The sequence below is a fragment of the Oxyura jamaicensis genome, chromosome 3 (assembly GCF_011077185.1).
Source record: "Oxyura jamaicensis isolate SHBP4307 breed ruddy duck chromosome 3, BPBGC_Ojam_1.0, whole genome shotgun sequence".
Taxonomy (NCBI): Eukaryota; Metazoa; Chordata; class Aves; order Anseriformes; family Anatidae; genus Oxyura; species Oxyura jamaicensis.
Genome location: NC_048895.1, coordinates 80,086,356 through 80,101,824, shown reverse-complemented (window position 1 = coordinate 80,101,824; position 15,469 = coordinate 80,086,356). Strand labels below are relative to the sequence as shown.

The window sequence follows — 15,469 nt, the reverse complement described above, 5'->3', positions numbered from 1 at the left end:
TTTAGTTTGTATTCCTCTGTGTCTGGAAAACTGATACCATTACAGGGCAGGAAATTGCATGAATAACATGCAACAGATCATAAAAATTCACACACCAAGTGCAGAAACACTGCCAAAAGCACTGTAAAAACAAGGCTAGAGACCTCAACAGAGGAACTACCAACAGCTAATGAATGCAAATAAGTACAGGAATATTTCCCATTCATGCATAACAATTAGACAGAGACTGTGACTCCACAGTCTCCAGTAGCATAGTTAAAATAAAGCCTGGAGAGCTAACATGCAGATAGCTGGGGGGAACTGCTGGCCAAGCCAGTTCTGAATTTGTTTGCAGTGTTGCAGCCAGCAGTGTAAAGCCAGTGGGGAACTGGCATGGCCAAGTGCTGTCTCTCTCTAAACGCATTGCTGTGTTAAATTTAATTTAACGTTGCAGGTAGAAGAGACAGGGTCCTGGGTGGCCCTGCTTCAGCAGGGGGTGGCACCTGATGGCCTCCAGCGGTCCTTTCCTAGCTCAGCCATGCTGTGTTTCTGTAAAAGAGGGTCAGGAGGACGAAAGCAGAAACAAAACAGACCCAGAAAACAGCCCATAGCCACACAAAACAAAAATCCCCTCGCCTTAGGGCAAATCCACAGCATCCAGTAAAACCCCTTACAAGTAACGGAGTCTTTAAAGTCTTTAACATCGTTCACTTGGGAAGTACAAAATGCACTTGCTGCCCAAAGCCACAGCCGTGTTGTCAGAGGCAGGAAATGGCAAGAACGACAGGAATGCTGGGCAGGGCACAGTGCAATGCAGGACCTTGCCAGGGTTACTCCACTTGCCAGAAAGGCTTCTCAGTGACCTTTAAAAGAACCTGGCACATCCGACCACTGGGGAAGTGCAGAGACCTGGTCAGCTATATGAGCACCAAATGACAAGTACGGTCACTCGATGCACAGCCACAGCATTTCTTGTTGCTGTCTGGATTTGTTAAAAAGTGACTCTTTTCCCTTGATATCCTTAGCGGGAGCTACCTAAGGTGAGAACTAACTCTTGGGGATAAAAGGAGTAAAGCTGATACCTTTAGGAGTCGCGTAATTCCCAGCACTTCTCTCATCCTCCCCAGAATAGAACGGTATGAAGCTGATGGCACTGAGCACGGGTATCCATGTGCCAATGCTATGTGCATACAGAGGTGGGGAAATGCCAGCCTGCCACGGGCTTGCTGCTTCCCTGAAGAGCGAGTAGACTTCCAGCCCTCCCCACGTTCAGCGCTGGAGGGACCCCGTGTTCAAAGGCAGCAGGACAGGAGTCCCAGCACAGGGGGCAGCTGGCTCCCCGCACAATGCAGAGCCCAAATCCCCCCCACTCTGCAGCAGACTCCTGTGGAGACTTTAGGAGGTTTTAGCCATGTGAATAAGGTCTGTCTGTCTCCAGACCTCAAAACAACTTTCTGTTCTGAAGTCACAACAGGATGCAACTGGTACCAGAAAATGGCACAGACACAAAAGCAAGCTGGGCCAAAAACGTTCTGAAGACAACAATGGTGCACACTTTGTCTAAGTGGAAAAGGTAGAAACAGACAGTAACTGACTCCTGTAAATATATATCCAGATGACAGACAGGCAAGGGTTGCAACCTGAAAAGGGATCAACTTTCATCCTTCCCTTAAATAAAATAATAATAATAATAACAACAGCACAGACAATTAGCTACAAAAAGGTCTCATGAAAAACCCCACTGCAAGGAATTTTAGTATCAGGAGGGAAACAATTTGGTCAAACAGTTATAACAATGTTGATTATTTCCACTCTTTAAAATACCAAAGGCACCTTTAAAGTCTCTCAAGAACACGTGTGACACCTGACCCTTTCCCTTCCTCTACCTGCAATCAGAGCACTTTGGGAAAGGGAAAGCCTAGTTACAGGAAAACACCCATTCCTGAAAGTGAGTATTTAGAGGACTTTAGTACTGCATAAATGAGGCAAACCAGAGGTAGAAAGCACAATTACAAGAAATGACTGAACTCTCCCACTCCTTTAGCTATGGCAATTTCTCTTCAGAAAGCCAGTTTCAGAACCAGAGCGTAAGCTCACCAAAAAACTCAGAGTAAAACTGGACGTGAGAACAAAGCTAAGGGTCTGAGGGCAGATGATGCGAACAAACAGTCTGGGTCCCCAAGGCTGGGAACAACCCAAAACCCTTCGAGTGTGCTGCAAAGAGCAGCTTATGGCGTACAGCATCGGTCTGCTCTACAGACCTGCTTGGAGGAGGTCCAGAAGAGCAGTCATGTCAGTGGTTCCTGCTAGGGTCACCTCAGCTCTGCATCAGCCAAAGACAGAGGTCAGAATGCAATCAAGTGCTTGTCTTCAACAATTTACTTGCCTGTGCCCTCTCCGTGGAGGTTTGCAATTGGAAAGTTCAAGCATAATGGTGAAATAAATCCTGTAAGAGAAGGATGAGGCTCAGCTTTGAAAAGAAAGCAGAACCTGTGATGTGGATTTCAGGCATTTAAAACTGAGCCTTGGCTTGATGTGTCCAGTCTCCTGAAAGCTAAAAATTTCAAGGAATAGACAGGAACTGCTTCATGTCCAGAAAAAAATGCCATATAGCATACAGTGTGGAACATGGACATTTGCAGTCAGATAAAAACAAGCTAAAAACATCGTTCAATTCAACGTGCAGAGGGAATGACAGGAGAGATGCATCCACCTTAAGTCCAGCTTCCCCTAGTGGAAGCAGAAATGAGCACTAGTCCTCTGTGGAAAGCAGGAGGGAAGTTGTCAGGATTTGTCTTTACCCAGCTTTTTCCTGTCTTGAAAGGTTACTGGCTCCAACCCTGTCCTTTGAAAGAAACAGGAAATAACTTGAGCTTATTCTGTTTTACTTGAACAAGAATCCCCTGACAGGGAAATTTTCTCTGAAGGCTGCCTGTGCATATGGAGAGAGAGGTGGCTAGGCACAGTGTACTACAGCTGTGTGGTCAGAGATGGAACGATATTTTGCTTTTAGAGTTGTTTAAGACTTGTTTCTTACTAGCTGCAGGCCCTTGAAACAGAGGACCACACGTTTTACTTTTAAAGGAAGAAAAACACACTTACCACAAGCATGGGCAAAAGCTTTATACAGGCAGAAGTGTGGCCTCAGCCTGCTAGCTGACAGCCTGACAAAAACCCCAGGCTGCTTCATCAAAAGCATTTTTTTGCTGAAACTGAGAACTGTCCTGGCAATGTTTGTGTGGACATTTTTTTCTTTAAATGTAGACATTTTACCTTGAAGCGCTACCACTGCATCCCCGCCCACTCTGGGGGTATATACATAAAGTAGGGAACTTGGTCCTATCACGATTCAAAAGCAAGCAAACATCCAAGTGGAGTGTTGCAGGGTGTTTGCCGCACAACACGCTGCATGCCTGCACGCCTTTCACCCATCAGCACTGCTCAGACCCGCTGCTGGGTCGATCCATTTATTTGGACGGTCTCCTTTCTATTTTACTACCCCAGTGAACCCACTGCCTTCAGCAAGTATATCTGACACCGTGGGAGCAGAAGGAAGCACAAAGAATACAAAACCGCTGTTGAATCGATCCTGGGTCACACCTGCCAAACCGCTCGGTACTCCTTCCAGTAAATCCGTACACTTTGATTTCCCTTACTTACTTTCTGGCTCCAGCTAACTGCGCCGCCCAAATGCTGTTGAGGGGAAGAAAATTTTCCAAGGAGCTGTTCTTACACAGAACAATAGCTTCAAGAAGCTTCTACCTAAAGCTGAAGTTTGCAAGGTGAGGTGCTGGTCGCAAGGAAATGGAGAGCTCTCAAACTGAAGGGGCAAACCTGAGGTCTTCTTCTCAAACAATGAGGAGCTGCTGCAGGGAACGATGTGGACAAGGTGTCTTACCAAACCCAAATGCATACTCAGCTAAATACAGAATCACAGAATGGCTTGGGTTGGAAGGGACCTTTAAAAAAATCTAGTTCCAGCCCCCTTGGCCAGGGGCAGGAATACCTTCTGCTAGATCAGGTTGCTCAAATATGGTTGTTTCAGCACCAAAACAAAGATGGCTGGTGTTCTGGGGGTCTTGAAAAGCCACAGCTCTCCCCTACCAGTTCCGAACCCGTCCGTTCCCCAGGACCAACCAGACAGATAAGCAGCAGCTCCACCTTACCCCATTCTTCTTGAGAAATACTGCAAATCGTCTTCTAGGCAGAAAATCTCCTCAAGGCTTCCCACACACTTACAAGATACAGAGGGAAGAAAATAAGACAGAAATCCTGCCTGAGGAGCGATAACCAGGAAGGTCTGGGTTCAGATACGCTGGCTGCTCTCAGAGCAGCTCTGCCAGCTGTGGGTCAGCCCGTTCACCTCCAGGTGAGGTAACACCAACAGAGGGTTTAGGGAGAGGTAAACGTATCTGAGAGGTTCACACCAGGTGATTTGATCGTCACTGACCTGATGCACAGACCTGTGCTGTAATTCCTGTCTGACGCATCGGCCTCCACCACAGCATTCGTGGAGAGGTGATGGCAGTATTTTACTCGTCCACAAGAGACCTCAAAAATCTACTGCTGAAGGTTTTATCTTACCCCTATTTAGCTTCGGAGCTGATAGCTCTCAATTCCAGCTGCTCGGTGACACCTTGTTTATTTAATGGTTTGACTGAAAGTGCTAGTGCTATGATTCTCTGCCTTCCTCAGGCCAGCTGTGGCTATTTCAACTGCGGGCCCCAGGCTAGTGGCAGCCCCTGGGTCACAGCAGGAAAATCCCGCTGCCATTTCAATTATGAATTAATCTTCTCCGCAGAGTCTTCTAAAGCCTCTGTCACTGCCTCTCTGGTCACCCAAAATATGCATCATGCCAACTTTAAGGGAAAAAAAAAAAAAAAGAAAACAAAAATTAAAGCAAAAAAATATTTCAGCTACTCCTGTGTGCAGGAAACAGACCTGTAAGCACCCTTAAGGTCAGATTAGGCAAAGTGAAGGACCGAGAGGTTTATTATTGACTCTGATCTGTGTTATCCTAGGACCTTAAATTCCACTCAGCTACATCTCCACTGAGCACCAAACTTCATTTTCAAGTGTATAAAGCACGTCCCTCGCAAAGGCAATTGACCTTACTGTTAGGAAAAGATGTGGAGTCTCACACATCACTGTGCAGTTTGTTGCTACAAGCACATGCTGAATTTTCAGTTGAATTTCATCTGGCTTCAGAACAGCTGCCAGTGGCTCTCATGATAGCTTTCTCCAGTAGATGAAAGCGTTCTTCCTCGAGATATGCATGATGCCTTCTTTTTATTAAAGTCTTCAAACAACCCCTCAAGCCTCCTCTCAAGCTTTAAAACAATTTAAATCTGATTTTAAAAACTGTCCAAGACTGGGCTAGAAGGATCTGTAGCTTGACCAAGTACAGCTGCTCAACCCCTCCCCCCTTTTTTTTTTAACTTCAGTAAGGTTAATAAAGTGCCCAAGGACACCACTTTTAGTAGTGTTAGACTGAGCTGGGACTTGGAGCTGTTTGCTGGCAGTCTCCCATAAAGTGGTACAGATGAAAACTCAGTGCTGCACAAAAGACCTGAACTGGAATAAATCGGCCTTTTCTCTGTTCTGAGCTTGCATCGTACATGTAACAGCAAGTGTCTACTTATTCCTGTAAAAAAACACCAACAGCCTGCCTATAAAATTCACAAAGAGCATATCATTCTCAAATCCTAGTAAGGTTCAATTGCCTTCTGCTCACCTAAAGTCTGTATTTCACTTCCAAATTGAACCATACGTCCTGGTCTTCATGTTTGTTGACTGCTGCAATGCATCATTTGAATAGATGCCATATTCCGCCTCGTAACGTGCTCGATTTCACTGGTGGCTGAGAAAAACAGCCCGTGTAACATTACTCACCGGGGAATCCTTGTCAGAAAGTGCTGTACGGAGATACAACCTCATTGTCTTTGGGTCTTGGGAACACTAATGAAGCAGAACTTGGTACTGGGATCAGAAAGTACCTTACATGTTGTGGTCTCAGAAGTGGTGATGCTGGGGGGTGTCTTATCTGGGCTTATCTGCCTGTTTTTCAAGCGGCAAACACTCGGTATTTCTGGACTCTTAAAAGAGCAGATACTTGGTTTTCCAATCTTTAAGGAAAGCCAAGCTTCTTTTGGAGGGAGAAAAGGTAAGAGACGCAAAGGTGAAGAGGGGAGGAGAGGAGGAAATCCTCCAGGCCACAGGTCCAGAGCACTGCCAGCACTGAGGAATGACTCACAGCCAGGGTTAAGCCACCTCAGTTTCATTCAAGCTTAAATGCATGCTTCAGTACAGCAGAACACACCTCCTGTTAATACGCCACAATGCATGCTTATTGCTTCTGCTTCTGCCTGTAGTGTAGTCTGCCTCTAAGATACACTTTTTGAGACTTTTTTTAACCCACAGCCAGTCAACCAGGCAGGCTTACACCAAGCAACAGGTACAGCTCTAACAACAGCAAAGGAAACTGAGCCCGCTTATCGCAGTGAATTGGTGCGTTTCATTCTGTGTGTTAAGCTCAATATCCCCTTTTACAGTACATTTCTATATGCTTACTTAGATAAATAAATGAATAGTACTACTACCAGCAAAGGGAGGGAAAAGAGCTATTGCAAGATTTGCTCCCCTTAACAGGCATGTATGTTGTTTTTTTATTTTTCAAGCCCCACAACACAACAGAGATGTATTTTACTCTTCTCCACTGAAAAGAATCAGGGAATTATCAACAGCGAGACATGTCTCATCAGAAAATCATGGGAGTTGCACCGTGCAGAATGTGGCTGGTTCCCTCAGCGTACTGGAGGCATGAAAAATCGGGCAGCACTGGGAGCCCTTGCAGCATGACACGGATGGAATTTCATCTTACATCGTGACGGTCTCATTTCTGCTTTATTGCTCAACTGCTAGAAACAAAATACACCATTTGTGTCTCGTACTGTGCTACATATGCAACACAAACAAAACAACACACGTTTCTGCCTCTTGGTTTCCTGTGCATTAGTATCATGTCACTCAAGACCTCAAAAAGAACCAAAGTTGCTCAGCTTTACCCTTGATACAGATCCACAGCCTCCAGTCGCTCTGTGTGCTGTCAGCAGTACGAATCGACAGGAAATGTAACACATTCCCTAGGAGGAATTTAGGCAACCAAAGACCCAACTTCCATCCATATGGACTCACTGAAGTGGCATTGCTGGGGTGAGGCTGAAGCGTGAACGAGTTTGAGGCCTGACGCACACAACTTCTTGTCTCTGATCTACAAAAAGCCCTGTGGATAGAGGTGGGGGTGGCAGCAGAAGGCTTTGGGGTCGCTGCCGCCTCCTGAGCCAAAGCAGAAGCAATCCTGGCCACTGCTGCCATCTGTGAGAATATCGCTGGCCGATGCAGGCATGCGAAGAGAAAACCCTTTGCTGAGAAGGAGCCTCAGCTATTGCTAATACTAAGAGGGTCCCAAAGACAAAGGGTCTTTCCCTGTTCCCTGCTGCTAACACCATCCCTCCGGCTGGGAAACGGAGCTGCAGGCAGACAGTTGCTCCTTGCCCCCTTGCTCCCCTTTCCCACATTTATCACCTCCTTCACTCCGCGCTCCTGCGCAGAGCAATCCCAGCTCAGTAACTGCGTTCCTTGACAGCATTATACTTGTACTTACACACAGCACACTGAGAGAGGAAAGAGACAAAGTAAGAGAATATTGTTTATTTCTGAGAGAGATAAAAAGGAATAGTAATTGCCTTTAGCCAGCGGGGTACGTAATAGCTGACCTCCTGCATCCTGCCTTTGATTTTCCCCTGAACCCAATCATCTTCTGTTGGCTAATTCCCAGCATTTTTTTTTTTCCTCAGGCTGGCGGGTTGGCATGGATGGTTAACAGCTGCCAGTATTTCTCCTCCCTGTCAGCGGCGAGCGATGCTAATGTTAGATGCCTGGCTCCGTCCCACCCAGGGTGCCGCGTGCCTTCGCCTTCCAACACTCGCAGCTTTTGCCAGCCTTGAACCTGAATCTATCTCCCGTCCTGCCTCTCTCTCGCGAAGATTAACCGTGTGAGGGAGTTAGCCCCTCTCAAACGAAGAAACAGATGACAGATTTCACAGGGCCGGACCTCGCAGGGAAATGGCAGGTTTCACAGCAGCCTTTGGTGAGTGGCAGAACAGAAAGGACGTGGAAGCAGCTCGGCATGTGGTGTATGCCAGCGTACCTCTACCGTGAACATCATTCTGCTAATCACAAGGAAGAGCTGTGCAGATAAACAAAAAGGCTCCACAAGCACATCACATACCCCCTTCCTAAAGAGATGCTGCTTCCCTTCGCCCCTTGGAAGACTGGTAAGCCACTGACAACTCAGTTTAATGTTAAGGAAGGCATAATTCCTAGCAGACATTTCATTGCACTGAAAAAAAGCCACCAGTAAGCATTCTTTGAAACAGACTGAAGAAATCAGAGAGTTACACGTAAAACTAACCAAGCCACTCGAGAAGCAAGCTGCTTCTATAATGCACATCACAGTATCGGACCAGTGCCACCGAAAGCTCGGTCTGCTCCTTCACAAGTCCCGTGTTTAACATCACCGGAGAGAAAGGCATTTGGTTCTGGAATAATGGGGTGAAAGTTGTTTCCAGATGTACACCCCAAAGTCAAGCAAGGTCAGTAACCTCATTTGCGAGCTGCAGGAATCCCACGCAGCTGCGGGGCTTTATTTGTTGCTGCCGCCCCTGTGTTTTCATCATTTCACGGCAGCCTCAGCTTTCAGAAGGCAAGGTGAGTATGGACGGCGCTTGTGGACACGGTGCTCCTCTGTCCAGCCTCCGGCTTTCAGCTCGGCCAGCCAGACTTGTTCCCCGTGCGCTTCTATTAGCGAAGCGAGGCAGGTAATAATAGCGAATAAAAAGCCTATTCTGCGGAGCACTGGCTCTTGCTCAAGTAAAGCAGAGTACCACTACAGCATGAATGACTCAATCATCTACTCAAGAGCTATTACTTGCAGCGATGAAGCAATGTTAATTGGATAATGGCCTGCTGCCAGCTAATATTGGCATGACCTACAATACCCTTGGCTGACAGCCGTGTATGCCTCTCTATCACACCTTTTTTTGTAATCTGGATGGGAAGTGGAAACCATTAAAAAAGCCTCATAAGTGCCATTTAACTTCTTATCATGAATTAAAAGCTTAATTAAGTGCCTTGTTAAAGGAAGGAAGACCAGTTTTTGTGATTAAATAAAACAAAACAACAGTTAGGGGTATGGATTGAATGAGTAACTTTACAGCTTCAAACTCGAGTCTTGGAAAACATTAATTTTAGGTTACATTTAACAGCAGCTGCTACATGAAAACTGCACAATTGCTGAAAAATACCAAGGTTGAAAAGCACACGAGGTTCTAGTTGTTTACCAAAACTCCAGATGAAGAGGAAAGAGTAGAAGTTAAGAGCTAACAGGGTCCTTTTTTATTAGCTGTACACAGCTGCAGCTGACACACTCCATCCCTGACTCTGCTCTGAGTCCTGACACTTCACACGCCACAGCCACATCTGAGCGCTTGTTATTACGTGGCTGTTTTTCCATGCGCTTATCTACACACTAAAATATGCTGCTTTAAAAAGAGGTGTAGTACGAAATCGAATTACTGATGTCGGCATGAAAGGGTTTATGGAAACTCCTCAATCAGTGCAAAATTAGCTCCATACTGACTTAGTTTAAGTAAGTTGATCAGGAAAAGGTTTGAACTGAGGCATGTTCAGTCACACTTGCACTGACATGAAATGTCTGACACAAGGTTTTACATTGGTTTGAAACACAGTAAGTTCAAGTAGTCACAATTCTGCATGTGTGCAAGGTCTCACCACTGAAATGGTGGACATATCATAAAGACTGCACTCCCATGTAATTGGATATAAACAAGAAATAATCTAAAAAAACATCTGTTCACTGTTTTGCTAGACAACAGTTAACAATGTCTGGATGCCAGATCAACAAAAAGACCCCAACATGCTATGAAGTAAAAAAAAAAGTCTGCAATCCAGTCTTCAGAGGCAGATTTACTGCTCTGAATAATCAAAAAGAAGTTCTTTTGTTTTCATGTTTAGCTCCCTCATGCCAACACTACATGAGTGCAAAAGCTTTAAATATAAAGCTTTGTCCAGCGCCAACATGAAACCTTTGAGTAATAATAATAAATGCTCATTCTCCAAAATTGCGTACTTTAGCAGTTTTCAAACCACACCAGAACTTACAATGCAATGCTGGTACGTTTGGCTTTAAAACATCTTTGTTCATTGAGGAGTGATTGTCACCTTTTGGAAAGATTTGAACTGCAAAGACTATATTTAAAAAATGATTTGCAATCTCTGTTTTTCTGTAACAACTGCGTGCCAACATAAGTTGTCTCTAAGCATGAACAATGCATTGGCCCAGGGCACTAAGTTTAACTTTTGTCTGAAATTTTTCCACTGGCGGTATAAACCCCTACGTGACAAATTAAGTCACTTTCCACAGATACCTTTAGAAATAATTCATGGGCTCCCACAGCTCTGCAGACCATGGACTAAAAAACAACAGCCCTAGGAAAAGCCATTAGCTTGTGAAGTGAAAAAGACCCTGCTAACTTCTTTTAATGTAATATAAATAAGGTGGTTCTTCCCTCTGCTCTATCAGCTCTTAAAAACATGAGTGTTTCAGTTCCTTTTGTGAGCAGCTCTGACACTGTTCTTTGTCGGAGGCACTTCACATATCCAAGCACAGGCATCAACCCAACTGCACACTCTGAAGCAGAGCAACACCGGAGGCAGAGGCATGCTCCTTAACCAAGGCATCGTCGAGAAGAAACAGTCTGCCTTTGGCAGCTCTCCTTACCCTCAGTGACTAACATCTGTGAGGAAATTATTTAACTGACCACCTCACACATAGCTATTCTAATAGATTAGTCACTGAGAAAATGAGACTCTGTGGGGTTATCAACAATTAATTTTCAGATGGAAAATATCTGTACAATTAGGCATTAGTAACTGTACGTATCCTTTTTGATAGGCCAGAAGCGTTCTCTTCCAGCATGAAATAGGTAAAGCCTTGGTGCTCTGCAACTGATTGATGCATGTGGCAAAAAAAAAATAAAATAAATGTATTGTTCTCAGGTGGAGCATGATGATTTCAAAGTAATGAAAAAACCTTAGGACCTGGATTCATTGCTTTTGTGAATCCACGGTCTTTGCTGGGGCTGTAACAGCAACTGAGCTGTAACCCTAACTCCCTAAGGCTTTCCAATCTTTCACTGAGATATATTCTAAAATGTAAAGCCCCGATACTTCATTTATCCAAATGGGATTCACTTAAATAGAAATCATTTGTGGTTGGCCTGGAAGAATGTTTTTTTATATAGCATGCCACATAAAACACACATAAAGACAAATCTTTGTGTTTTAAATCCTTAGCATCGTAAGAACACAGGACTGTATTATGAAGTTCTGTCTTCTGCTCTCAAAGGCGGATGCGGCACGATCCCTCTGTTGCCCTACTCCTCTCTCTGGCCACTGGCTCAGTACCTCACTACTGACATGATTAAAAATCTGCTAATTCCCAATCTAGTTTTACTAGAAGCCAGCTGGTACAGACCAATGCAAGGAGCTGTAGCTCTCTGCAGTTATCACTCCAGCAGGATGAACCTGCCATCATCTTTTCTGCTCCTTTGAACCTGTCTCCTTCTTCTGAACATCTCAATCTAAGAAATCACACATGGTATCCAAGAGGTCTCGCCATGGCTTTGTAGAAGAGGTCTGATGCTCTCCTATCTCTTCATACCTGTGTACCACTGGCATGTTTTGTCACCTCTCTGCTCCCACCCTTGCTTTGCAGTGTGAAAGCTATGCAACACTGCCTGAGACTCGATTCTTCCACTGGAAATTATTAGTGGACAGTGCCGAATGATAGTGTGCATCCTAGCGTGTCCTCTGCGATATATCTGAACTCCTATGCAAAACGTCTGGGTTGAAATTTCTTCGTGAGTAATATTCAGTGTCAGGACTCATGAAGTCATGCCCGGTGACCTACTTCTTCTAAAGCTCTCCACCTTGAGTCGTGACGACATCACGATGCCACAGAGGTCTCCAGAGAGCTAAACCAGAGGGGGGAAAAACAGTGTCTGACACTTCAGGACCTGTCATCACTTTAAAAGGTCCCATACTTCTTCATGGGCGTTAAGCAAATGATGCTAGAAAACCCTCTGCCTCATGCTGTACACCGCAATACCACCTCACCGAGTGACTGCCTTCCCATCCCCAGGGGACATCGCCACCCCCTGTGCCACCTGCACCAGCAGGGGACACAGGGCAGGCAGCGCCACGGCAGTGGGGGATGGCAGCCCTTGCTGGCAGGCGAGCATCTCCCTGCTTGTCACAGCAAAGCCACCGGCGTGCCCTATGGTAGCTGTGATATCACAGCCGTGGGGCTGTGAGGAAATTACAGTGGGGGTGGAAGCCAGCCAGTGAGATTCTGTGGTAAAATAAAGTGAACTTTCCAGTGAGGTATATATTTTCTACATCCCTTGGCTTCCTGATGTGTAAGCATGAGAAAAGCCCTGCTTTGTGACAGAATGTGTTGGTGCTTTCTTTGTGGAAAACACAAGGCCCAAAGCAGTTAAATCCCAAACTGCTTGTGAAGGGAAGAGAAAGGGAACAAGGCTGAATGGGACACAGGAAAAAGGGAGGAGGAGAACAAGGATATGAACTGCCGGAGAGGCGGTTCCATGATGAGCGATGAGACTCCAAACAACGTGACAGTTCACATAATTTTTCAACAATAACCTGCTGTCTAACAGCTAAGTGACCCCTTTCAAATTTCCTGTCTGGAAGAGCAGAAGAATATTTGGGTACTGATAACGCGCTGAATGAACGGACGGTAATTGAGCAACCCCTGGTTGGGTAGGACTCTTTCAGATGAAGTGTTTTAAAGCTCAGCTGCTGTACATGTGAGGAATGTGGTGAGGTTTGCCCTCTCCAGTGAGGAAGCTTGTGTGAACATGTTCACCCTCAGCCCACCCCAACCCCAGAACGACAGCCGCAGCCCCAAAACCTGCACGTGCTCCGTGCGGGCTGCGGGACGGCGGCAGTACTGTACCTCATCTGGCAGGCTGACAACCAGGTCATTTTCCGTCTGCCCTACCAAGGCCTGCAAGAAGTACTCGCTGCAGGCGGCCAGCACAGCCCGGTGGGCGCGGAACTCCTTCCCCTCCACGATGAGCGTCACGTCGCAGAGAATATCCTGCTTGCGCTGGTCATTTAAGCAGAGGAGAATATTGGTACAGTGCACTGTTGACTCATACACATACATGGGGGAGTCAGTCTTCTCATCCACAGACATGCCGTTCACACCCTGGAGCGGAGAAAACACAACGAGGCAGTGAGGAGCCGCGCTCGATTTAGTCAACGCAACAACAGTGCATGGGGGATTTCAGAAGATTTTAGCAAAAACGGTGAGAATGACTATCGTGTCTTCTAATAGTGAAAAAGGGGTTTTGTCCTCGCTTCTGGTATTTTTATAATAAGGGAAAAAACCCGCAAAACCCCAGCCTGCTCTCAGGCGGACAGAGAGCGCCGCATGGTTACGCCAAAGACCTCCACTCAAGTGAAAGGCAAGGTGAGACTGTATCTGATGGGGACAAGCTGCTGCCTGTGGTGACCTCATTTCTCAGGCAGACTTTAAGCCTTAAGGGAGAGGGAGATGTTTAGTGGCTTTAGAAGAAATCCACTTCCAGGTTTTCACACATTCACTTGTGGTTTAATGTCATTTACAGAAAAGAGCAGTTTCTGAATTCCAGACCCACAGGCGCAGGAAAATCCCCTGCCCTCTGCGGAGCTCCAGCTCTGGGCAGCCGGGCAGCACGTGGGCGCTGGGGCTGCTCCTGCCCGCCGACACCTCTCCCCGTGCTGACAACAGACCAGACGCTGGTAGATCGCACGACACACGTTACCAGCGTGTGAATTAGGAAGTTCCCTGTCTGCCGTTCTGCGATTTCTGACGCACGTCGGGCTCTCAACGCCTCTCAACACCGGGATCAGGCTTGTGGTGGTGCTGGGGGGTTCGGGTTCCCCAGCGCCCGACACCACACGAGCCCCATTAGCACTCGGACACACTGAAGTCATTTTTCTCTTACGCAAAATTTTCTACTGAGCACCAGACTGACTGCTCTTTGCAGTGTTTTCCTGTTTCAGTTTTTCTGACTAAGAAAACGAAAACCCTGTGCTGCATCCGAACACAGTCGGTACCCCAAAACAAACTGAACACTTGCTTTAAGGCTTACGTAGGAAAAAGGATTATTTGTATGTATTAGTTTAGCTGCTGCCAAAGGTCAATTAGTGCAAACATGCAAACTTTAAGTATTTTAGGGAATTACTTATTCTCCTTATTGCAAAGAACTGCCTCCTGGGAGGCACACCGCGCTGAGGGTGACACAGCAGGGTTTTGACATCATACTGCTGCACTGCAAATATCCGATTCCTGGAGAACGGGGAAGCCAAATTCCTCCCCCATTACTTTTTTAAAGTGGATCTTTGCAGCGTTTTCCTTCGCTAGCACAATATACCGGTACACAAGTAGACACAAAATGACTTCAAACTGTTTCTCTTGCCATGTGTTCAAACTAGGACACCGTTTTCCTAAGGCGTTGCTCAAAAGATACCGATAATCTGGGCAAGAACGGACTTAAGAAGCCCCACGTGCTGCTTGTAAATATACACCAGGCTTCTCAATGAGAACTCCATCATCCCAAGTTCACAGGATTTGTAAGTCAGCAGCTATGATGGCTCTTTCTACAAAACAGGTATTTTTGCCAACATTACAGAACTCTAATACTGGAATTCTTAGAAGCTTGCAGCTTCTCTTTAGCTGGTATTTTCGACGCTTACCGCTGACTCATGCTACGTTTCTGAGTATACAGCCGAAATGCCTACACCAACAGAAAAACAAACAAACAACTCGGTACCCAGCATCCTTTCACTGACTTCATATCTAGAGAAAAGACACAAATCCACTTATTTATCTGCATACAGGTAGGGGAGGGAGACATTTTTATTTTTATTTTTATTTTTTATGCTACAGGTTGAATTTCTTAACCAGAAGAAAATCCTTTTTTTTTTTTTTTTTTTTTTTTTTTCTCATACAGTGGCATTTTTTTTCTCATACAGTGGCACTACTGAGAAGAATTGCCAGCAATCATTTTATTAGTACTACGTTAAGGTACAGAGAAAATGATACTTGGCTCATCCCACTCATAGCGTTCTGTGTAACTGAGCTCTGATGCTAACGATAGCATTATAATGATGTTCTAAGTGGTCACTCTTGCGTGCTATGAAATGCAAGAGTTTACAAGAACAATCTAGTGGGAAAACCTGAGAGTTGCAAATGACAATGCGACGGGGAAAGCTTTAAATTTTTTTTCCAGGCACATCCTCTGCCTGTAAGTCTCAGATGATGACGAAATGTACATGAAAC

General features: G+C 45.6%; 1 protein-coding gene across 6 annotated transcripts in view; it reads right to left on the bottom strand.

Annotated features, from left to right (window-relative positions):
* The window catches only part of BACH2 (BTB domain and CNC homolog 2), a 148,461-nt gene that overhangs the window by 36,560 nt on the left and 96,432 nt on the right, over positions 1-15,469 (bottom strand). For all 6 annotated transcript variants that reach the window (XM_035323225.1, XM_035323227.1, XM_035323228.1 and 3 more), the window contains one exon: positions 13,097-13,351. In XM_035323225.1, the coding sequence (XP_035179116.1) occupies positions 13,097-13,339 (243 nt within the window). In that variant the 5' untranslated portion in view covers positions 13,340-13,351. The remainder of the gene's footprint in view (positions 1-13,096; positions 13,352-15,469) is intronic.